Source organism: Bos grunniens, chromosome 15 (assembly GCF_055505025.1).
Source record: "Bos grunniens cultivar Pamir isolate PY7600 chromosome 15, Bosgru_T2T1.0, whole genome shotgun sequence".
In the NCBI taxonomy this organism is placed as follows: Eukaryota; Metazoa; Chordata; class Mammalia; order Artiodactyla; family Bovidae; genus Bos; species Bos grunniens.
In genome coordinates, this window is record NC_141179.1 from 48680125 (window position 1) to 48703271 (window position 23147).

Sequence of the window (23147 nt, forward strand, 5' to 3'; positions counted from 1 at the left end):
ACACGACCATGATGCATTGGCTGGAGATCAAACCGGGGTCTCCCACATGGGAGGCAAGAGTTCTACCACTGAATCACCAATGCCCCTGTTGTGTAAGATTGAGTGTGGGTAAATATATGATGGTAAAATGTATGAAATAACGCAAGTATAGATCAAGGTATGCTTGAGATTTTAAGAACTAATAAGTGTGTGTGTATCTAAGAGTAAATGTCCTGGTGTCTATCCAATAGAACATGTATTTGCAAAGAAATAATTGTGCTTTAGGACAGAAATCTTGACCAAAATTATTATTAAGTCCAAAGCATTAGGATATTATACAACTGTATAGTTTAAAGAGTGCTGGAAAAAAGTAATTTTGGAGGAGCAAAGTTTAAATTTAAGGTTTACCTGTTTACCAGCATAGTGTGGGATTCAGGCAGTATTGGCTAAACTGAATTAGGTTTTTGAATAGCAAAAAAGTGTATGGACCTCACAAATAGAAGAACAACAGTCATCATGAAGTTGGAAAAGAATGAATAATTGCTGGGGGCAGAGATTGATATTCAGCAATGACAGAGGAAGCCAATATTAACTGCCAATGTCCATAACATCATGTGTACTATAATCCATCAACCCACAGAAAAATATGCCCTGTAAATTGGTAATTTGTAACAACAGTATACTGTGGATAAAAAGTGATTCATGTCAGTATGGAACACTGCTTGGAAAAGCTGTGTAAATCATCAGAGGCAACCAGAGTGAATAAGATAAACTCTTTAAGGGAATGACCGTATTTTCCAACATATATGAGACAACCTGGCTCCTGCTGCTACCTGCTATCTTCATAACAATCTTTCTTCATTACAAAAGTGTCTCACTTTGAATTATAATTAGACAGCCACTTTATTTTGGGGGCTATATAATGAGCTGTTGGAAGTGAGAGTGACTCAAGTGAGCCTAACATTTATCACCCTCTGTCCTCAGGAACTGGGACTTGTGCCATCCTGGTCTGCCATGGTCCTTTTCAACCTGAGCAGTGACAACCCAGGACCCTTCATTCTGGTGGGGATCCCAGGCCTGGAGCAAGCCCATGTGTGGATTGGAATTCCCTTCTGTATCATCTATATTGTAGCCATTGTGGGAAACTGCATCCTTCTCTACCTAATCTTAGTGGAGCGTAGCCTTCACGAACCCATGTTCTTCTTTCTCTCCATGCTGGCCAAGACTGACCTCACCTTGTCCACAGCTGGTATTCCTAAAACACTGAGTATCTTTTGGCTTGGGGCTCGAGAGATCACATTCCCAGGGTGCCTCACACAAATGTTCTTCCTCCACTACAGCTTCGTCCTGGATTCAGCCATCCTGATGGCCATGGCATTTGACCGCTATGTGGCCATCTGTTCTCCCTTGAGATACAACACTATCTTGACCCCCAAGACCATCATCAAGATTGTGGTAGGAATCTCCTTTCGTAGTTTCTGCATCATCCTGCCGGTTGTATTCTTGCTCATACGACTGCCTTTCTGTAGGACACGCATCATACCACACACATACTGTGAGCACATAGGTGTTGCCCGGCTCGCCTGTGCGGACATCTCCATCAACATCTGGTATGGCTTTTGCGTTCCCATCATGACAGTCATCTCAGATGTGATCCTCATTGCCATTTCTTACACACTCATCCTCTGTGCTGTCTTCCGCCTCCCCTCCCAAGAAGCCCGCCAGAAGGCCCTGGGCACCTGTGGTTCCCATGTCTGTGTCATCCTCATGTTTTATACACCTGCCTTTTTCTCCATCCTTGCCCACCGCTTTGGACACAATGTCTCCCGCACTTTCCACATCGTGTTTGCCAACCTCTACATTGTTATCCCACCTGCACTCAACCCCATTGTTTATGGAATGAAGTCCAAGCAGATCAGAGAGAAGGTCATCATTTTCTTTTCTATCAAGGGTACATTATGGAAATGTTAGGAGACATTGGAAAAGTTAGGAGAAGTTTTTAACATATATTAATGTGCAAGAATTTTTTTAAAAGGCAAATGTTATTTAAAGTAAGAATAGTCTACAAGTGATTTTGTGTTTTATGAATATGTCATGATTTATATGTAAGAAAGATTTTTGTATATTAAAATACTCCTTGATGACCTGATTATTTTTGGAATATGATACTGCACAGGATACAGTCTGGAAGAAGGAGGGGAAAACAGAGTGCTGAGTTAGTCTAAATAGAAAATATCAATAGCAATTCAGAAATTGAAATTTTCAGTTATGGAGAGAGAAAAATATGTGAGATCAGACAAAGACTTGAAAGAAAAGAGATTAAAACTGAAAATATTAAATTAGATTATTAGATGGATTTAGGACACTTTAAATAATATATATTCTAATTATTGTCTATGTTATGCTTATGTATTCCACTTTAAATGTCCAATCCTTAGACACCAAATACCATCTAGTACAAGTCTGTTATAAATAATGAGTTCAATCAGCATTGCTATAATAGGAATAAGAGAATATACTTATCAATGCCATGGTTTTGGGAAGGGAGAGTAGCTTTTAGGCTCCAAGATATACTGATAAAGTGAACTTCAGAGATAGTGCTCAGGAAAAATGACCCCCTACAATAGCTGGAGATCTGAGAAGAGGGCTGGACTTCCTACAACCTTCCTACAATACATAGGTGAGAACTCAAGCCAATATGAAAGTAAAACAAAACAAAAAAACAACAACATTGGCTGCAAGACTTGTGGAGTTCTTATCTACAGAGTCTATTTCCTTCATTAAAAGACTCAATTGCAAAATACATTTCTTCGGTGAGGTTTGGGGATGAAAATGGGAAAACTACAGTAAAGTAATACATTCAAGGTAAGATGCACCCAAATGTCATAAGCATTAGAATCGAGAAGATACATGTTATAATCAAAGAAAGATGTGGAGTTCTTTCAATATGTGTTTTTTGAAAATTGTCTATTCAACCGGGAATTGCCTATTTAGTACCGAATGTATTTTAAGTTTTGTCCTAAGCATTCAGGATTAATAATATGGAAGAGGCTCTGCTTTGCTTCTCTGGAGCTTATTTTCCAGGGAGAGTAACAAATAAGGAGCAAGAAAATAAATGTGTTACCTTCAAATAGTAATATAATCAATAGAAAAACAAAACCAAATATAATGATGGACTAAAACTTGATGAGAAAGACAATGGCAGAGAGAACAGCAGTACATGCAAGGGCCCTGGGGCTGAAAACAGCTTGACATGAGCTGAGGCCAAAAATAAGGTCTGTGTGGTCACAACAGAGTGAGGTGGGATAAGGCGTGAGGGATTAGGGGCAGGACCAGATCCTGGGGGACTGGAATCATCCAGATGTTATTTTTAGAAGAGGAAACTGAAACTCTTAGAGTGAAATGACTTTTCCAAGGCACATGGCAAGGGAGTCATAAATGTGGAGCTAGAAAAGAATCTGCTAAGTCCTATTGATATTCCCAATGAACATAACATACCTTACTCATGTGAAAATAGACTCCAGAGGAAGGTAGAAAAAAAAAAATTATCTATGAGAATCAGAGGCAGTTTTTATTGTTTTTGTATGCTAAGCTGTGTTCGACTTTTTGAGATTCCGTGGACTGCAGCCCTGCCAGGTTCTTTTGTTCATGGGACTTCCCAGGCAAGAATACTGGAGTGGGTTGCCATTGCCTTCTCTCAGGGATTGAGCCCTGGTCTCCTGCATCATCAGGCAGATTCTTTACCACAGAGCTGCCTGGAAAGCCCATTATTGTTTTTGTGAACTGTATTTATCTTTAATTAAGCCACAGTTGACTAAGTGAGTATTCTGTATTTTTGTGCCAGCTTGCTAAAAATGCTGTTGGATATCAAAAGAGATGAGCTCTTATTCTTCTGGTTATTTACATCTCACTGAGAACATGGATTTTTCCAAGAGATGATATTTTTAAAAATTTACTGGTGGAAACGTAAATAAATAGAGACTGAGCTGGGATAATTTAAAAATACATACTTCTTTCATCCTGGTAGGAACTGGAATCTGTGGTTATTCACTGACATGCACGAATGGCTCCCTTGGAAGCTTAATGACCTAGAAAAAACAACAAAGGAAGTGACTGTTTTCCTTTCCTTCTCCAGCCCTCTATCTTTGAGCTAGTTATCTATTATAACTTTTCTAGCCTTCTCAAGAGAGTTTCTTTATTTCTATGACTTTATGGCCTCTTTGCTGATAACTCTGTATCTTAGTTTTCATATGTAATCTTTCTGATGAATTTCAGTGCTTTCTTACCTCATAGGGTCAGTACCAATATTAAAAGCAAAATGTAAGTGAGTGTGCTTTGCAGATTGTAAACCATCATTCTAATGTTAGCTGTTCAATATTTCCACTAATTACCACTAACATTCTCATGTCAGACTCATCCTATTCAAACCCAAGCTCATCAGTGTAATGTAAAATCCTCCCCTTTACTGTTTATAAGAGGAGAAAACTGGTTAAACCCTGATTTGCTCTTCCTTTAAGTTTAAATTTACTGTTCTAGCTGCTAATGTCTCTTTCTGATGAGGTTGGTTATAAATATTCTATTCCATGTCAGACCATAAATGAAATTACATGTTTTGGTTTGGATGAAAAAAGAATAATTATACAAAAATTATCAGGTGACTGTCTCACACATAAGTTGCCTTGTCCTGTATCCATTCCTTTCTGCAAATCCCCATCTCTTATATTAAAGATGTCTAAAACTAGCACAACATTGTAAGCCAATAGAGGCATTAGTTATTTTATCTTCCTACACTCAGAATTTAGAACTGGACTCTACAAATTATTTAGTTGCTAGGCTATATTTGACTCTTTTGTGACCCCATAGACTATAGCCCACCAAAACTCCCTGTCCATGGGATTTTCCAGGCAAGAATACTGAAGTGAGTTACCATGCCCTCCTCCAGGGGATCTTCCTGACCCAGGGATCAAACCCACAGTTCCTGCATTGGTAGGCAGATTCTTTACAGGAAGCCCACTCCACAAATAGTAAGAATTGATAAATGTGTTCCTGACACCTTTAATAACTTAGATTATTAAATTTACAAATGGTTTATGTCATATTTTCAATAGAATTCACAAAGTCCATGTTATATGAAAGGAAATACATATAAACAGGGAGTAGAGACATTGAGCAAGTACACAACCTGCTAAAATCAAGAGGCATATAATTTAGTAAAAGGAGTAAATCACATAAATAAGTACCTTACTCAGATAATCTTATGTATCACAAGGTACCACAATGATTAGGCTAAAGTGCTAGGAAAGCATAAAGAAGCAAACTCAGTTAATTGGAGTCAAAGACAGTTTCCTGGAAGATTTCTGTAACTGTCTTAAAGGAGAGTTCATTTCTGTGATTGCCTTAAAGAACACAAAGAAGGTGAACCTCAAGGATAAGGAGAATTGGATGTCCCTGACAGAAGGGATGGTCTAAGCCTGCATGGGAAACCATTTGTTCCAAATATTTGCAAGGGCAAATTGGTGGAGGCATCATCCCTAGCAGTGATGCATTGCTCAGGGGCTGTAGGGGTTGTGCAGTGAGAAATATGGGAGCTTATAAACTAGCCTTCAGTGGATGTAGGGAACTGACTGGAGTATCAGCAAATGAAGAATAGTCCTGTAGCTTGATGCTATAATCAGTATTTGAAAATTAAAAATCAGTCATACATTTTCTACTTCCTTTTGCAACCTAGTTGAGAGTTAAGCATAGGACTCAGATGGATATAGAAATGTGAGCTTTATTTTTGGTAGTGTTGGGTTCAAGAATATGGTGTGACTATATATTCAGACTGGCTTTTACTGTTTTATCTCCAAGTCTAAACTTGGGAGGACACACCAAGAATGAGTCAGAATTCACAGAACAATAATTCTAGCTCAGTTGGCTGCAGAATCACAAATGTGGATGTACATATATGAAGATACATGTAGAGAAAGACCTCTAGATCAGTTCTTCTCAAAATGTCAGTGAGGAGTCACCACTTTTTTAATGCCCCCAAACTGTAGATTAATACTTTTGTTAAATACAATAAAATTAATTAGTAGAAAATTTTTAAATGTGTTGAATATACAAGCCTTGTTTTATTATTGTATTCAAAAGGCATAAGATGTATTACAATGCATAAAACCAGAATAGACAGAGGAAAAAAATAAAGAACTTACAGAAATTGTACACATTGTTTCTTGAAAGAATGCATACAGGTGACTAATGTAGATAACAAATTATTTCATGAGATTTTGCCATTCTGCAACTCTAGTTAAATGAAATTTATAAGTGAAAACCGAAAGCCTTATATTAAAAGCCGATATATACCTTTTGAAGCAATGCCATGTATGCTGCTGCTGCTGCTGCTAAGTTGCTTCAGTCGTGTCTGACTGTGCGACCCCATAGACGGAAGGCCACCGGGCTCCCCCGTTCCTGGGATTCTCCAGGCAAGAACACTGGAGTGGGTTGCCATTTCCTTCTCCAATGCATGAAAGTGAAAAGTGAAAGTGAAGTCGCTCAGTCGTCTCCAGCTCTTAGAGACCCCATGGACTGCAGCCTACCAGGGTCCGCTGTCCATGGGATTTTCCAGGCAAGAGTACTGGAGTGGGGTGCCATTGCCTTCTCCAAATGCCATGTATATCAATATTTAAAATTTTAATGTATCAAATGAGCTTATACTGATTTTGCTAATTTATCTAACAGGTTTGATTGATGACAATACTACTTCTAGGAAATAATTTCTGTTTAAATCATATTTTGTGTGTTGGTTTGATTAGTTATTTTGCTAATATAAATAGTCAGAAAACCTATCTGACAAAGGTTTATTAAGTAAAATGGCAGAGATAATTTTAAAGCAATGACACCACTATAATTACATTTGCTTATCTTTTATTTATTTATTCCAGCAAAGCTATGCTTTCATTTTATCTTCAGTTTTATTAGTAGCCAGTTTGAATAATTTATCCTAAACTTTACAGTTGAATTCAAATGATCTTTCAGTTTAAAGAGTAATTTCTGAATTTCTGGAATTTCCTATGTTCCTGGAGTTTCTTATGTTGGATTTTGTTTTGATAAAAAAATAAAATTCAAAACATTCTATTAAATGTATTATTCAGTGACAGTCTTTGTAAATGTGCAATATATAGCTCATAACTTATTGAAAATTATTGTTACTTTAAGGATATGTCACAACATTCTGGAGACATTTTGACCTCCAAAATTTCTAACTTCCATATTTGCCTCTAAAACTTACCTACTATTAGAGAGTATGTTGCATAAAAGCATTAGGATGTTAATATTGCCATAGAGAGTCAAGTTAAAAAAAATCTGTCTATCCAATTTAATTCCTTAAGAAATGGGACCAAAAGGTCATCTTATGGTAATGAAGATCCTATATGCGAGACAGCAAAAGAGGCACAGATATAAAGAACAGACTTTTGGACTCTGTGGGAGAAGGCGAGGGTAGAGTGATTTGAAAAAATAGCATTGAAACATGTATATTACCATATGTGAAATAGATTACCAGACTAAGTTCGATGCATGAAACAGGGCACTCAAAGCTGGTGCACTGGGACAATCCAGAGGGATGGGATGGGGAGGAAGGTGGGAGGGGGTTCGGGATGGGGACACATGTACACCCGTGGCTTATTCATGTCAATGTATGACAAAAATTACCACAATATTGTAAAGTAATTAACATCCAATTAAAATAAATAAATATATATATATTTTAAAAAAGGTCATCTTCTTTTGCAGAAATAGAAGTTCATTCCATAGTTCAAACATCTTAATAGAGCTTTTCACTATAATAACCATCATTCCTCATAGGCAGAAACTTTCCATACTATCTATCACAAAATAAAGAGAATAACCTTGAATTTAACACAGTAAGTTTTATACAGTTCCTTATTCTGATTATCTAAACACATCATTCAGCTTAGCTTTTATTTTCCCTAGCAAGCCTTTAGGTTTACATTCTGATGTAATTAAGCTCATTAATCTTCCTAGCTACACCAGTGTGTTTACCCATAACTATCACTGTTTCTATCAGTCAGTTCAGTCTCTCAGTCGTATCTGACTCTTTGTGGCCACATGGACTGCAGCATGCCAGGTTTCTCTGTCCATCACCAACTCCTGGAGCTTGCCCAAACTCATGTCCACCCGAGCTGGTGATGCCATCCAACCGTCTCATCCTCTGTCATTCCCTTCTCCTCCAGCCTTCAATCTTTCCCAGCATCAGGGTCTTTTCAAATGAGTCGGTTCTTCACATCAGGTGGGCAAAGAATTGGAGTTTCAGCTTCAGCATCAGTCCTTCTAATGAATATTCAGGACTGATTTCCTTTAGGATTGACTGGTTGGATCTCCTTGCAGTCCAAGGGCCTCTCAAGAGTCTTCTCCAACACCACAGTTCAAAAGCATCAATTCTTCAGTGCTCAGCTTTCTTTATAGTCCAACTCTCACATCCATACATGACTACTGGAAAAACATAGACAGACCTTTGTTGGCAAAGTAATGTCTCTTCTTTTTAATATGCTGGCTGTCTAGGTTGGTCATAGCTTTTCTTCCAAGGAGCAAGTGTCTTCTAATTTCATGGCTGCAGTCACCATCTGCAGTGATTTTGGAGCCCCCCAAAATAAAGTCCCTCATTGTTTCCACTCTTTCCCCATCTATTTGCCTTGAAGTGATGGGGCCGGATGCCATGATCTTAGTTTTCTGAATGCTGAGTGTTTTTTTAAGCCAAGTTTTTACTCTCATCTTTCACTTTCATCAAGAGTCTCTTTAGTTCTTTGCCTTCTGCCATAAGGGTGGTGTCATCTGCATATCTGAGGTTATTGATATTTCTCCCAGCAATCTTGATTCCAGCTTGTACTTCATCCAGCCTGGCATTTCGCATGATGTACCCTGCACATAAGTTAAATAAGCAGGATGACAATGTACAGCCTTGACATACTCCTTTCCCCATTTGGAACCAGTCTGTTGTTCCATGTCCAATTCTAACTGTTGCTTCTTGACCTGCATATAGATTTCTTAGAAGGCAGGTTTCTATCAGGACGTATTTTTACACCAAGCTTAAACCCTAAACTACATATTGTATCCTTCATTCATAGCTTTACATACAGGTCTAAGTTGGTTGTATTTGTCAGCAAGAATGCTAAAAAAATAATTATTCCTTCACATCAGTTCAGTTCAGTTCAGTCACTCAGTCATGTCCGACTCCTCACGACCCCATGAACTGCAGCACGCCAGACCTTCCTGTCCATCACCAACTCCTGGAGTCCACCCAAACCCATGTCCATTGAGTCAATGATGCCATCCAACCATCTCATCCTCTGTTGTCCCCTTCTCCTCCTGCCCTCAATTCCAATGAGGTGGAATTGAGGTGGCCAATTGAAGTTGGCCAATTGATGTGGCCAACTTCGCATCAGGTGGCCAAAATATTGGAGTTTCAGCTTCAACATCAGTCCTTCCAATGAACACCCGGGACTGATCTCCTTTAGGATGGACTGGTTGGATCTCCTTGCGATCCAAGGGAGTCTCAAGAGTCTTCTCCAACACCACAGTTCAAAAGCATCAATTCTTCTCAGCTTTCTTTATATTCCAACTCTCACATCCATACATGACCACTGGAAAAGCCATAGCCTTGACTAGACGGACCTTTGTTGGTAAAGAAATGTTTCTGCTTTTTAATATGCTGTCTAGGTTGGTCATAACTTTCCTTCACATCACTTTCATATTTAAATCACACATAAAATAATTATCATGCTGGTAATATTTATGTATTCAAGTTGCAATTATAAAAGAAAAATTTGCCGGCTTTGCTTGTCCTGTGATTTGGACTTCCATATCATTAAACTCTTAAATATATGAGATTACGTTGTATTGACAAAAGGGGAAAAAGCAGGTGCTCTCACAAGTAGTGAAGTTTGGATTCCTCACTCAGAAGTCCTGTCTCCTTTGCACAGTGGGCTTGTTATTTACGGTTTCTGGGCCATAACTTAGTAACTGCTTTCAGACACTCCAGGTTAGAATATGTATGAACATGTTCCACAAGGAAAAGACCTAACATGAAATGACTTTTCTGGAATAAAAAAAAAAAAACACAGCTACAGTAATATATATTTTTTATTTTTGATAAACTATGAATTTTTTCTGTGATGGTATAAACACAAAATAATTTTATGCAAACTAAAAGCAAATATAAACTGTACATGAGATATTGTGAAATGCCTTTTATTACTTCATTCTATTAGGGTTACCTAGGTGGAGTTAGTGGTAAAGAACCCTCCTGCCCATGCAGGAGACATAAGAGACACTGGTTCCATCTCTGGGTTGGGAAGATCCCCTGGAGGAGGGCATGACAACCCATTCAAGTATTCTTGCCTGGAAAATTCCATGGACAGAGGATCCTGGCAGGCTACAATCTATAGGGTCACAAAGAGTTGGACACAACTGAAGCAACTTAGCAAGTACTACAGTTATGTACCTCTGAATGGAAGGATGCATTTTTTTGAGGAGGGGAAACATTATGAAATTAATAATGTTTATTATTAGAGTCCAAAAGTGATGTGGATCCAACAGAGTTTTTCCTCAGAATGACTCTAAGCCACATAGCCTTGAGTAATGCTATATTAGTGAAAAGGGAAAGGGAAAAGGAAGTCGCCCAGTCGTGTCTGACTCTTTGCAACCCCATGGACTGTAGCCTACTGGACTCCTCCATCCATGGGATTTTCCGGGCAAAGGTACTGGAATGCATTGCCATTTCTCCTTAGTTAAATCACCCTACTGGGTGATTTACTCCTGTTACTTTTATCTTCACAACCACTTCTTTGGGAAGATACACCAACCACCACAGCACAAAGGAAAGAAATCAAGATCAGAAGATCTAAGAAACTTCTTCAAGGCTACTTAACAGTGGAATTTTATTCAAGCCGGGTCTGCCTGATTCAAAAGCCCAGCCTCTTTCCATTCAGCTGGTATGTCTCTTTTTAGGGGTAAGGCAGAAACAATGCTAAATCAAAATGACTATCCTTGTCCATTTCTAGATGACAACTAGGCTTGGCTTTTTTGTAGAGCATAGCTCATCTCCATCTGAGTTTGCTGCTGCTTGTCCAGTGGGTTTTCAGAGACCTCTCTGCTCAGTCTCTGCCTTTGCCCAGGTTCTGAACGTGTGGGGCATATAAACCTGGGGACCAGGAAAGTCAGCGGAGATGATTACAAATCTCTGCTAATTCCTCATTAACACCTCACAGCTGTGACTAGCAGGTTCTCAATCCCTGTAGGGGCTCAGGGTCCATGGCCCTCTGAGGGGCACAGAGAAGAAATTCATAAGTCCTTCTTATCCCCACCTGTTCTCTCCCAGGCTGACCATAGGAGCATCTTTGGAATCTCCTAGGTTCTGGATGTGCTGACTGCTGAATTGATAAGCTGGAGCAGCAGGGACTGAAGAAGTGTTGGGTAGAGGGAGGCTGGGTGCCTGTTCCTCATCTTTAACCTCTCTTTCACAACAAAGAGGTAAGAGAGCCCTGTTCCATCAGTAGCATGAATTCATCAGCCAAGATCAGTCACATCCTAGAAAGAGTTAGGGGGCCCTTGAAAAGGTGTCTTTATCCCCTAAGGCAATGGCAACCTACTCCAGTACTCCTGCCTGGAAAATTCCATGGGGAGCCTGGAGGCTCAGCCTCCACTGAGGAGCCTGGTAGGCTACAGTCCATGGGGTTGCAAAGAGTCGGACACGACTAAGCAACTTCACTTTCACTTTCAAGCCCAATACTGAAAAGTCCCACTAAACTGCCCATCCTGGAGGAGATGCTTCCAGAAGCCCCTCAGTTTTGGTGGAAATGAGGTGTTCAGACTTTTTCTCAGAGAACAACTTTGGGATGCACAGGAGAGTACCGTGCAGCAGGCCAGTGGGGACATCAAGTTTGAGAACTGGGACTAAGGCACCACCACTCCCTTTCTCCTGCTCACCATTCCTGAGCCAGAATAAAGTGAAAATGTGGAGGTGAGGGACAAGGAGTTGGATTAGAAGACAATGCTGTCGTATTCCTCATTTATTTAGAAATGGTCTTGTATTCAACCTCCTTTGCTTGGGTCTGCTATTGGCAAAGGATTTTTTTTTTTCCTTTGGTCTAATCAGATCAAATCTGAATCCTTCAGTCTCCTTTTAGCTGCCCTCCACCCCCTTACTGCCTTTTTTTCTAGACTTAAGACCATTCTACTTTCAAATAGCCTTAGTTCAGTCCCTGCTCACCTTATCTTTTTAAGATTTGATAAAGGACTTTTTGTCAGATTGTGAAATTAAGAACTAAGAATGCAGTAGAAAGGACCATGAGAAGAATGGATTCCAAGAGTTACAAGAGGGTTAAGGATAAAAATATCAGTAGTGCTTAACATACGCTGGGCATTTACTGTGTTTAAGCTACTACTGTACCTTATGTTATTGCTTTATATATGTTAATTATTATCCCTGATTTAGAAACAAAGAAACTGAAGCATAGAGAAGTTGAGTATTTTGTTTAAAGTCAGAAAGCTTTTGTGTGGCAGTATGAGGATTGGAGACTGGGTAATCTGGCCTCAGGGTAATGAATCTCTGTGCTCAGGTGGGAATAAAGAGAAGCAAGGAAAATGTGTTTTTCTCTCACTCTTATCTCCTCATAAATCAGGAAGGGGATTACAAACTGTTTAAAGGAAGTTTCAGAGTGATTAATCAATTCACTCCCAAATCATATAAGAAAACTGAGACTCGATACATGTTGTTTGAATTAATTTCTTGAACTCTTTTGCACTCTGCTTTCTTTTTTTCTTAATGATTCCTGCTACACTTTATATGTTTTTTGATTTTCTACCCTTTGCTGGAGGGAATACCCTGTTATAACTTGGCAATGAGGAGGAGGACTTGGCAGGAAAAGTAGAGCAGGCAGATGGAGGCTAAGAAGGGTGCAGCTGTGCCTGTAGAGAACCCAACACAGAGCAGAGGCTGAGGCTAGAGGATGGGAGTAGGGGGAGTCCCCCACTTCCTCTTCTTCCCCTTCACTTAGCCCATGAAAATATATTAAAAGGGTAGAAGTGTGGGCTGTAGATGTAGAGGGAATGGTGTCTTTGGGATTTTTTCCAAGAGGGAGTGGGCTAGTAGGGCCCACAGATCCTAAGTATAGGATCTTTCTTATAGGGCTCCCATCTGGGAATGGATTGTGCTTGCTTTGTGGTTTTGTGAGAGATGTTCTTAGGCCCTGAGGGAGTTGACATCCTCCTTCCCTTGTCAAGGCTGAGAATGCCCTGTGGGTCCTGGCAGAAGTTTTCCAGGATCTAAAGGAGCCGCCGTATCAGTTCACTTCAGTTCAATTCAGCTTGGAGTTTCAGCTTCAATGTCAGTCCTTCCAATGTCAGTCCTGAATAGGACTGACTTCCTTTAGGATGGACTGGTTGGATCTCCTTGCAGTCCAAGGGACTCTCAAGAGTCTTCTTCAATACCACAGTTCAAAAGCATCAATTCTTCGGTGCTCAGCTTTCTTTACAGTCCAACTCTCACGTCCATACATGACTACTAGAAAAAACAGAGCTTTGACTAGATAGACCTTTGTTGGCAAAGTAATGTCTCTGCTTTTTAATATGCTGTCTAGGTTGGTCATAACTCATCTTCCAAGGAGGAAGCATCTTTTAATTTCATGGCTGCAGTCACCATCTGCAAGCATTTTGCTGCTGCTGCTGCTGCTAAGTCGCTTCGGTCGTGTCCGACTCTTTGCGACCCCATAGACGGCAGCCCACCAGGCTCCCTGTCCCTGGGATTCTCTAGGCAAGAACACTGGAGTGGGTTGCCATTTCCTTCTCCAATGCATGAAAGTGAAAAAATAAAGTGAAGTCGCTCAGTCGTGTCCGACTCCTAGCGACCCCATAGACTGCAGCCCTTCAGGCCCCTCCGTCCATGGGATTTTCCAGGCAAGAGTACTGGAGTGGGGTGCCATTGCCTTCTCCAGCAAGGATTTTGGAGCCCCTCAAAATAAAGTATGTCACTGTTTCCATTGTTCCACATCTATTTGCCATGAAGTCATGGGACTACCCCATAGTAAGAAGTAAAATGAATCCTCGTGACTTGGCAAAGCCTCATCTTCCGGGAGAAATCTCTGGTTTATACACAGCCAAGAGTTCCATGTGGGAAAGTCTAGCCTTGTTTCTCACCTGCCTCTAATCTGCAGGAGTCAGTGTGGGGATGTGAGAGAATGTCCAAGAGGCATATTGCAGAGAAAGCTAGAGCAAACACAAATGGTGTGGAGCTTGACAGCTTCGCCCAGGGTTAAACCTTATTCTCTGCTAACCTGATTGAAACTCCTCAGTCCCAGGACCAGGTTAAGATACCAGTTACTATGTCTCATAAAATTGGGTATGAGAGGGTATAAATTGGCCTCAGTCAGAACACGGAAAACCCAAGCCTGGCTCCTTCTTCCAGATTGTTCTTTACCCACTTAAACCCAAGTAAGTAAAATCCTCCTCCCTCCACTATTTTAACGTGACTACTAGTTGCCATGTGGCATCTGATCCTGGTCCCTTCCCCTACAGCCCAACCTTGATGCTCTGCCGTGTCCTCAGTGAGATCAGAACTTCCTCAGACTGAGTTTCTGTACAACCAGAGGATGTCCCCCTGGACAAGGGACAGAAGAAAGAAGAACCACAAAGCAGAATCAGGGGATGGATATCTTCCCTAGTCAAAGAAGAAATTAAGTTCCATGAGCCAGGTATATACAGTTATGGTACATCAGAGCTGGGAGTGGAGGGAGGGATGCCACAGGCCTTGGGCAGCTGGGAAAAAGCACTGGACAGACTTGGAGGACTGTGATGTTGGGAGAACAGGTCTGAGCTAATTAAGTGTCCTCTGGAAAAGGATCTAGGAAGATGAGTTTTATCTAAGCACTTGTCACTGAATGGAGTAGAAAATGGCCATTCCATATTTCCTTCCTTCTGACTGATATCTCCCCCAGGATGGAGGGAGCATGGATGCTTAATCTCTTTAACATCAGTTAATATTAAAGGGACTAGGGTTAGATAACAGGAATGACTTTTTCTGGGATAGGTGATCAGGAAAAGCATATTCCAACATCTCTGTGAGCCTGGGCTGATGAAGAGAAGACTGTTGGAAGAGCATCATCTTTAGTCAGATGAGTTTTGCTTCAAATTCCAGTTCCTTTATGTACCAGATGTATGACTTGGAGTAAGTTTTTTAGCTTCTCAGAAACCGATTCCTTGATCCATCACACAGAGGGGAACATTGACAAACTCACAGACAATTAGGGAATTTGTAGGTTGTTCAGTTCAGTTCAGTCGCTCAGTCGCGTCTGACTCTTTGTGACCCCATGAATCGCAGCAGGCCAGGCCTCCCCGTCCATCACCAACTCCTGGAGTTCACCCAGAATCATGTCCATCGAATCAGTGATGCCATCCAGCCATCTCATCCTCTGTCGTGCCCTTTTCCGCCTGCCCCCAATCCCTCCCAGCATCAGAATCTTTTCCAATGAGTCAACTCTTTGCATGAGGTGGCCAATTAGTGTATGCCAAAGCCCTAGAACAGTGCCAGACACAAAGATAGCTCTCAGCAAATGCTGTAGCATCCTTAGTCCCCATCCTCACCTCCACCTGTCTAAAATCTCTGTATACTTGGTGATTACCTCGGAAAGATCTCTTTTGTTTCCTACAGTGACAGAGCCAAGTGGAACCAGGAGATGGAGCTGGATCCCACACTGCCTGTTCTCAACCAGACCTGGCTCAGCTTGGGGCCTGGGACCTTTGTCCTGCTGGGGGTACCTGGAATGGAGGCCTTGCATGCCTGGCTTTCTGTGCCTGTGTGCCTGCTGTACCTGGCAGCTCTGATGGTCAACGCCCTTCTACTGGGGCTGGTGGCAGCTGATAAAGCACTTCAGAGACCCATGTACCAGTTACTGGGGCTTCTGGCAGCAGCTGACTTGGTTCTGGCTACATCCACAGTGTGCAAAGCTCTGGCCGGGCTGTGGGGCCTGTCAGGTGAGATCTCCTTCCAGTCCTGCCTAGCCCAGCTCTTTGTTGCCCACGTGGCCTTCACTGCGGAGTCCTTGGTGCTGTTGGCCATGGCCATGGACGGCTACGTGGCCATATGCCAGCCTCTGCGACATGGGGCGCTGATGACTCTGCGTGTGGTAGGCATCATGGCTGTAGCTGCTGTGGCCCGTGGGGCCTGTGTCATGGCACCCCCGGTGGCCCTGCTCCAGAGAACTGCCTTACTGTGGGCAGCGGGCCCTGCCCCACACCTACTGTGAGCACATGGGCATGGCTCGATTGGCTGGTGGCGACACGTGCCCCAGTGTCTGGTACGGGCTGGCCACTGCGCTGCTCTCTCCAGTCCTGGACCTAGGGCTCATAGGTGCTTCCTACGCCTTCATCCTCCACGTGGTCTGTCACCTGCCCTCCCACAGCACCCGGCACAAGGCCCTGGGCACCTGCGGGGCCCATGCCAGTGTCATCACCCTCTTCTACACACCCGCTCTCTTCTTCCTGGCTCACAGTTTTGGCCGCCACATGGTGCCCGGCCATGTCTACATGCCCCTGGCTAACTTCTACGTGGTGGTGCCCCCTGCCCTCAACCCCATGGTCTACAGAGTGTGGACCCAGCAGATCGCTCAGAGGCTCAGGCACTTGTTTTGGCTCTGCTGGGCAGGACCAGTGAGGGATGTGGGCCCTGAGAGGGCCTCCCCCAGGAACAAATGAGCACCCTGTTTTCTGCAGCATTTTCCCTCAGTTGGTCAAGCTGGCCTGTTCTAACCAAGGCATTGCCATCATCTGCCACTAGGTGGCCCTATGCTCACCCCAGCCCTCTTCCCATAAAGGGAGAGCGCGTGGTACTGAGTGCACATTGAACTGACCTCTCCCTGCCTGAGTCTACGATGCCAAGACTATTCCTCCTCTCTCTAACTCTGTATGATCTCCATAGATGCATAGCATACGTTGGGCCTGGATTGTGGCAGACAGAGAGGCCTAGGACTCAGGGTCTTGTCTTTTTCTATCATTCTATCCAGCCAGAACCAGATAAATGAAAGAAAGGTGGCTCTGAATAGGGCCTGTGTACACGGTGTGACACTGAGCAGGAACTCTGTGTTGACTGAAGGGATGAAGACAGGGGAAGCTGGGGAAATGTCACAATAGGAATAAAATAGAGCTCAGCTCTGGAAACTGACACAGTTTCTGACCTGGGTGATTCATATCTAAATCTTGAGAGACATTGTCTCTGGGAGCGGAAGGGAAAGGACAACACTGTGGCTGTCTCCCTAAGGTGTTTCCTAACTTTACTCAGAGGCTTCTCCTGCTTTTCTGTCTAGTACCACACATCAGCTTTAGCACTAAATACAGGGAGATGATCCAGCACAATTTGTCCTGTTTCACACTCGATTTCTTCTTCCACTTTTCCTGGCTCCCCAAAGCTCTGTTAACATCTTCCTAGACACTGATTCTGGATAGGTTTCCCACTCCACGCAACTTAGGGCTTTCAACTCATTCCTCTTTTATCTCCCTAACCTCTATCGTCCCTCTGGACCCCATGGTTATAGCAAGGCCCAGCCAGGGGAGTTGATGGGAGATGGATCCCTGGCCTTGGTCAGAGAGCCAGAGGATGATAATCTATAAGTGAAATTTGAGGGTATGATCCCTCATTGAAGATTTCCCAACAGAGCCCTGAGCATGTCTTTCTGGAGTTATGCATTCACCTAAGCTCTTGGATCCTTTCCTTAAAAGGGGAAGTGGTTCCTCCATAAGCTAAAGCAGTCTTCCCAGATATGCAGCTTGGCCCTCATCCAAGAGTGCATGGCTAAGTAAATGAAGTCAATAGGAAGACCATAATCTCCTCTGAAAATAACTCATCTCAAGGCCCCCAGAAGATGTCTCAGGTTTGCCTTAATCTTTTTGAGCAGGAGGGCCCAGCAGGACTGGTCAGATCTCAGCTTGGAATGGATGAGAAAGACCATGTTTTTAGTGAGAAACTCACTCCCACCCCATCTTTGGAGGCACTTATCTGGCTGTCACAGCCCTTTTCGTCCACACCGTACCCCCAGATCCTCCCCACACCCTCACTTACTCTCAGTGCCTTCAGATGCCCAAACCTGGACCCCTCCTTCTGGGACTGTTTACTCTGACCAGAGATAGAGCCTAGGGACGTTCAAAGGTCTTACTCCACTTCTACAGCTAGTGCAAGAGGCAGCCTATCCCAGCCCTCCCGACCATGATGCTGTGGCTGCCACAGGTGTCCCCAGGACAGCCTCAGGTATAGGTGGAGGGGAGAAATGTCACAAGCAAGTAGAAACAGGGCTCTGTGCTTTGGGATTGCTTTCTCCACTGCCCTGATCCTTTTCAAGAAGCTACAGGTTGTGGGAGAAAGTGAAGGTGGAGAGACCTAGGGACATATGGGAAGGGGTATGAGATACCCTGCCTGCTCTGACTATCCTTTGGTTTGTGTGGGCATAGGGTGATAGAGGGAAACAAGGAGGAAGCGGGCAGAGAGAAGGATTCTGCTTTGTACTCCTGCCATTTTCTGAGGCCCTGTCTTTTGCAGAGGTCTGCCGCCCCTTCCCTGAGCTCAGGATGCTGGACATAAAGGAGGCTCCCTGGGCTATTGTAGGCTATGTAACCTCTGCTTTATTATCTGAAAAAGCCAAGCTACTGGGTTAGGGTTATAAGCTGAAGACATAGCCAGATTAACTACCAGGGCCATAGAAGCCTTGGGTGTGACTATCCAGAGAGCAATGGCCACACATGTTAATTTTTAAAGGTTCTGTAAGGAAGCTCCAGCTGGCAACACAGGCCTAACCAACAATTTGGGAAGGAGTTTTCCATCTAGTTCTGGTCCATCTAGCTTCAAAGTGGGACTGGAGAGATGAATATAGGGAATTATAATAAATGACATAAATGACTCCAGAGTCTTTTTTAAATTGGAGTGTACTTGCTTTGCACTGCTGTGTTAGTTTCTGCTGTACAACAAAGTGAATCAGCTATATGTATACCTGTATACTCTCCATCTTAGATGCCTCCCTCCCCATCCCACCTTTGTAGATCACAGAGCACAGAGCTGAGCTCTTTGGGCTATGTAGCAGGTTCTCACTAGCTATCTATTTTACACATGGTAGTGTATTTGCTCAATCCCAGTCTCTTAATTCATCCCACCCTCCCCTTCCCCTATTGTCTCCACATGTCTATGTCTCTATTCTTGCCCTGGAAATAGGTTCATCTGTACCATTCTTCTAAATTCTATATATGTATGTGTCAATATATGATATTTGTTTTTCTCTTTCTGACTGACTTCATTCTGTATGACAGTCTCTAGGTCCATCCATGTCCCTGCAAATGGCCCAATTTTGTTCCTTTTTATGGCTGAGTAGTATTGATTGTATATATGTACCACACCTTCTTTATCCATTCATCTGTCAGTGGACATTTAGGGTGCTTCTATGTCCTGGCTATTGCAAATAGTGCTGCAGTGAACACTGGAGTAAATGTGTCTTTTGGCGTTATGGTTTTCTCAGGGTATATGCTCAGTAGTGAAACTGCTGGGTCATATGGTAGTTCAACAAAGATAGTCTTTACATACATTTATAATTCTTAAAATAAAAGTAATCATCCTCATTTACACACAAGGACACTGGAGCACAGAGAAACTAAGTGATTCACACAGTGTCATGGAGCCAGATGTTGAACCCAATCGAACTGGCTCTGGAGTCAGTGGGTTTGGACTCTGAGTGACAATGTAAGTAAGATGATAGGCAAGGGAGATAGATACACATCTCTCATCACTAGAAAATTCTCCTCTCTCCCTATTCTGCTGAGGCAAGAGAGCTGCCTCCCACACTCACCATGTCTGCTACATCACACACCTCCCTTAACAGAGCTTGGAGCTCTGCTCCTCAGGAGTACAGGGCCTAGACCTGGGGGCACTTGTAGGCTGGCCACCTACTAATCATGTGGTTTAGTAAAGTTGTTTTTTAGATTCTCAGCACCTCAGTTCATTCAGCTATAACATGTCAATTACAAGTCATACCTTGTCACTTTAACTCTGGTGCCCCATGATGCTGTTAATATTTACTTTCCTTCTTTGACAATAGAGAACTCCTGCCATCTTCAAGACAAAGTGAATTTGTGGGAATGTACTAAAACTCTATAACGGGATTGCTGAAGCCCTAACACTAGATAACTTTCGGTGAACGGTGTTGGATTCATGATCTTTGAAGAAGATTTAGCTTTAGGACCAGGGACCAGACTTGGTCACTCAAGAGCTTTTGTGTAGCAGAGTTTTATTAAAGTGTGAAAGGAGACAGAGAAAGCTTCTGACATAGACATAAAAAGGGGGCCAGAGAGTGCCCCCCTTGCTAGTCTTAGCAAGGGAGCTATATACTTTTTAAATTGGTTATTACAATAAATCAAAAGAGTGTCTCAAGGTTTTAAAGATTTTATGAGACCCACTCCCACAATATACATTTTAAGATAATAGGATTAGAACTAACAATAGAAAGATCTTACCAGAGCCCCTCACACAACATACACTTTAAGATGACAGGATTATTCAGAAGGTTCTTAAGAAGAAGAAAAATGTCCTCAAGCAGCATACATTGTTGTCATATAATCCTTGGTACAAAGTTTAAGGGAAAACATATCCTTGAGCAAGATGAGTTGTTCGTTCTGCAATTATCAGCTCTGGATTTATTTGTTTCTTTCTCCTCCTCGAGAGCCCCAGACCCCTTTCTGCACCTTGGGGACCCCAGACTTCTTATCAACCTGTCTAGGAATTGACTCTCTCATCAGGTCACTTCAGTTCAGTCGCTCAGTCGTGTCCGACTCTTTGAGACCCCATGAATTGCAGCACGCCAGGCCTCCCTGTCCATCACCAACTGCAGGAGTTCACTCAGACTCACATCCATCGAGTCAGTGATGCCATCCAGCCATCTCATCCTCTGTCGTCCCCTTCTCCTCCTGTCCCCAATCCCTCCCAGCATCAGAGTCTTTTCCAATGAGTCAACTCTTCGAATGAGGTGGCCAAAGTACTGGAGTTTCAGCTTTAGCATCATTCCTTCCAAAGAAATCCCAGGGCTGATCTCCCTCAGAATGGACTGGTTGGATCTCCTTGCAATCCAAGGGACTCTCAAGAGTCTTCTCCAATACCACAGTTCAAAAGCATCAATTCTTTGGTGCTCAGCTCTCTTCACAGTCCAACTGTCACATCCATACATGACCACTGGGAAAACCATAGCCTTGACTAGACTCTCTCATACTCTCTCATACTGGTCCCCTAAAACTTTTCTTTAGATCAGTTTTCCACTCAACTACAAAGCATCAGGAAAAAGTCTGCTTCCATTATGTGAAGATCCAGCCAGTACATGAAGTAGGGTGAGGGTGGCCCTACCAATAAGAGCTGGAAGGGAACTGCACTTTAATTCCAAGAAATCAAGGCAAGGATCTCTCCAACCCATGACAGAAGGATGCCTGGATAGTCAAGAGTAACTTCCTATGCAGAGAAAGGCACTTCAGAGAAGGGCAGCCTTCTCTCCCACTTTTTTATGTTTAATATACTGCTGCTGCTACTGCTGCTAAGTCACTTCAGTCGTGTCCGACTCTGTGTGACCCCAGAGACAGCAGCCAACCTGGCTCCACCGTCCCCGGGACTCTCCAGGCAAGAACACTGGAATGGGTTGCCATTTCCTTCTCCAATGCATGAAAGCGAAAAGTGAAAGTGAAGTCACTCAGTCGTGTCTGACTCCTAGCGACCCCATGGACCGCAGCCCACCAGGCTCCTCTGTCCATGGGATTTTCCAGGCAAGAGTACTGGAGTGGGGTGCCACTGCCTTCTCCGATTTAATGTACTAGTGGCCATGTTTTACAATGGCTGAGTAGTATACCAGTCTGTGTGCATGAGGATGGCTTATGCCATGGTGTGGTTTACCCTCCAAACTACCTCATCCCCCTGAAGCAGTTGGAGCAGCTATAAAGTACAGCGCAGAAGCTTATGGGCATGTATGAGCAGGAGCTGTCCAAGGTGAGTGCTGGAGGCTCGAGTTGGGGCTGCCAAACTGTAAGTTATACAAGCACAGCCTCTCCTGGACCCAGCATGGGTATGAGCCTGGATGATAGAGGAAGAGCTGAGGATGGATCCTGAGTACTGTTTTGGGATCCTCATTGGTCATATTTTATAAAAAGTCTCATGCAAGAAGTACTTTCTATGCTAATGAATAAATTAATTGCTAGAACCACTGGGAAATGGGAAGAGCATATAGAACAAGAGGAGGCTTGGAAATGGAAGGACCAGTACAAAGGAGGGGCTTCCCTGATGGCTCAGACAGTAAAGAGTCTGCCTGTAATGCAAGAGATGTGGGAGACAGGAAAGTTTGAGCTGAAAAGTTAAAATAGGGGCAATATGTTGAGAAACTTGTGATCCAGGCCAGTGAGCTTGGAATTGATGCTGTGAGGATGAGTGTAAAAATATTGCATTAGCAGTGTGATATGGGCAGTCGCTTTCTGTAATGGTTACCCGTGGACCTTCTGGGAAAGGCTGCTGGAATAGGATCAGATTGCAAGCTATGAGTCAGTGCATTCATTAACTCAACAAACTACTCCTGAGAGTGGGGCTCTAACCAGGTAAAAGAACAGAGAATGTGGGTGGTGCAGGATCGAGCTTTTTTAAATTTTTTCAGTGAAAAGAATATGACTGTCCTCAGCTATGAGATGGGGATAGCACCTTGGGCTCACCTTGAGGGCTCTTATTGGAAGCAAATTAGGTGGCAGATATGAGGGTGTTTTGTAGACTGTGTGGCACCAGGAGGATGAGCCACAGTGTTCCTCCCTCCATGTCCAGGTCAGTGAGCATGCATTCGCCACTGAAGATCTGAGTAACCAGGCCTTGGAGATGAACCACATCCTAGAATCCAGGAATCCTGCTGCCCTTGCTGCCTGCTGTGAGACTCCAGCTTTCACTCTGCTGTGTCTGGAGCTGGAGGGAGTCCAAGAGTTGGTTTTCCAGCTTAAAGTCAGGGGAGAAGTGGATGGGACTATGGACCTCCTCTATCAACTGGAGAGCCAAGTATGTGGATGGATGAATAAATGTTTGTTGCCTCTACAGCCTTCCATTTGATCTAATCTCAAGAATCTGACAATTTCTG

General features: G+C 43.0%; 3 protein-coding genes across 3 annotated transcripts; all 3 read left to right on the top strand.

Moving 5' to 3' along the window:
• The first annotated feature begins 867 nt into the window (after window positions 1–867).
• On the top strand, window positions 868–2248 carry LOC147357969 (olfactory receptor 52H1-like). Its single transcript, XM_086338424.1, has one exon. The coding sequence runs from the start codon at window positions 994–996 to the stop codon at window positions 1948–1950; it is 957 nt and encodes a 318-aa protein (XP_086194550.1). The 5' UTR covers window positions 868–993; the 3' UTR covers window positions 1951–2248.
• A 12898-nt stretch (window positions 2249–15146) lies between these two features.
• Window positions 15147–16277, top strand: LOC147357970 (olfactory receptor 52B2-like). The gene is made up of 2 exons (XM_086338425.1): window positions 15147–15199; window positions 15683–16277. Exons 1-2 carry the CDS (start codon window positions 15147–15149, stop codon window positions 16275–16277), a joined length of 648 nt encoding a protein of 215 aa, XP_086194551.1.
• Window positions 16278–16287: 10 nt separating this feature from the next.
• LOC147357971 (olfactory receptor 52D1-like) lies at window positions 16288–16725 on the top strand. The gene has a single exon (XM_086338167.1). It carries the CDS (start codon window positions 16288–16290, stop codon window positions 16723–16725), a length of 438 nt encoding a protein of 145 aa, XP_086194293.1.
• The last annotated feature ends 6422 nt before the right edge of the window (window positions 16726–23147 follow it).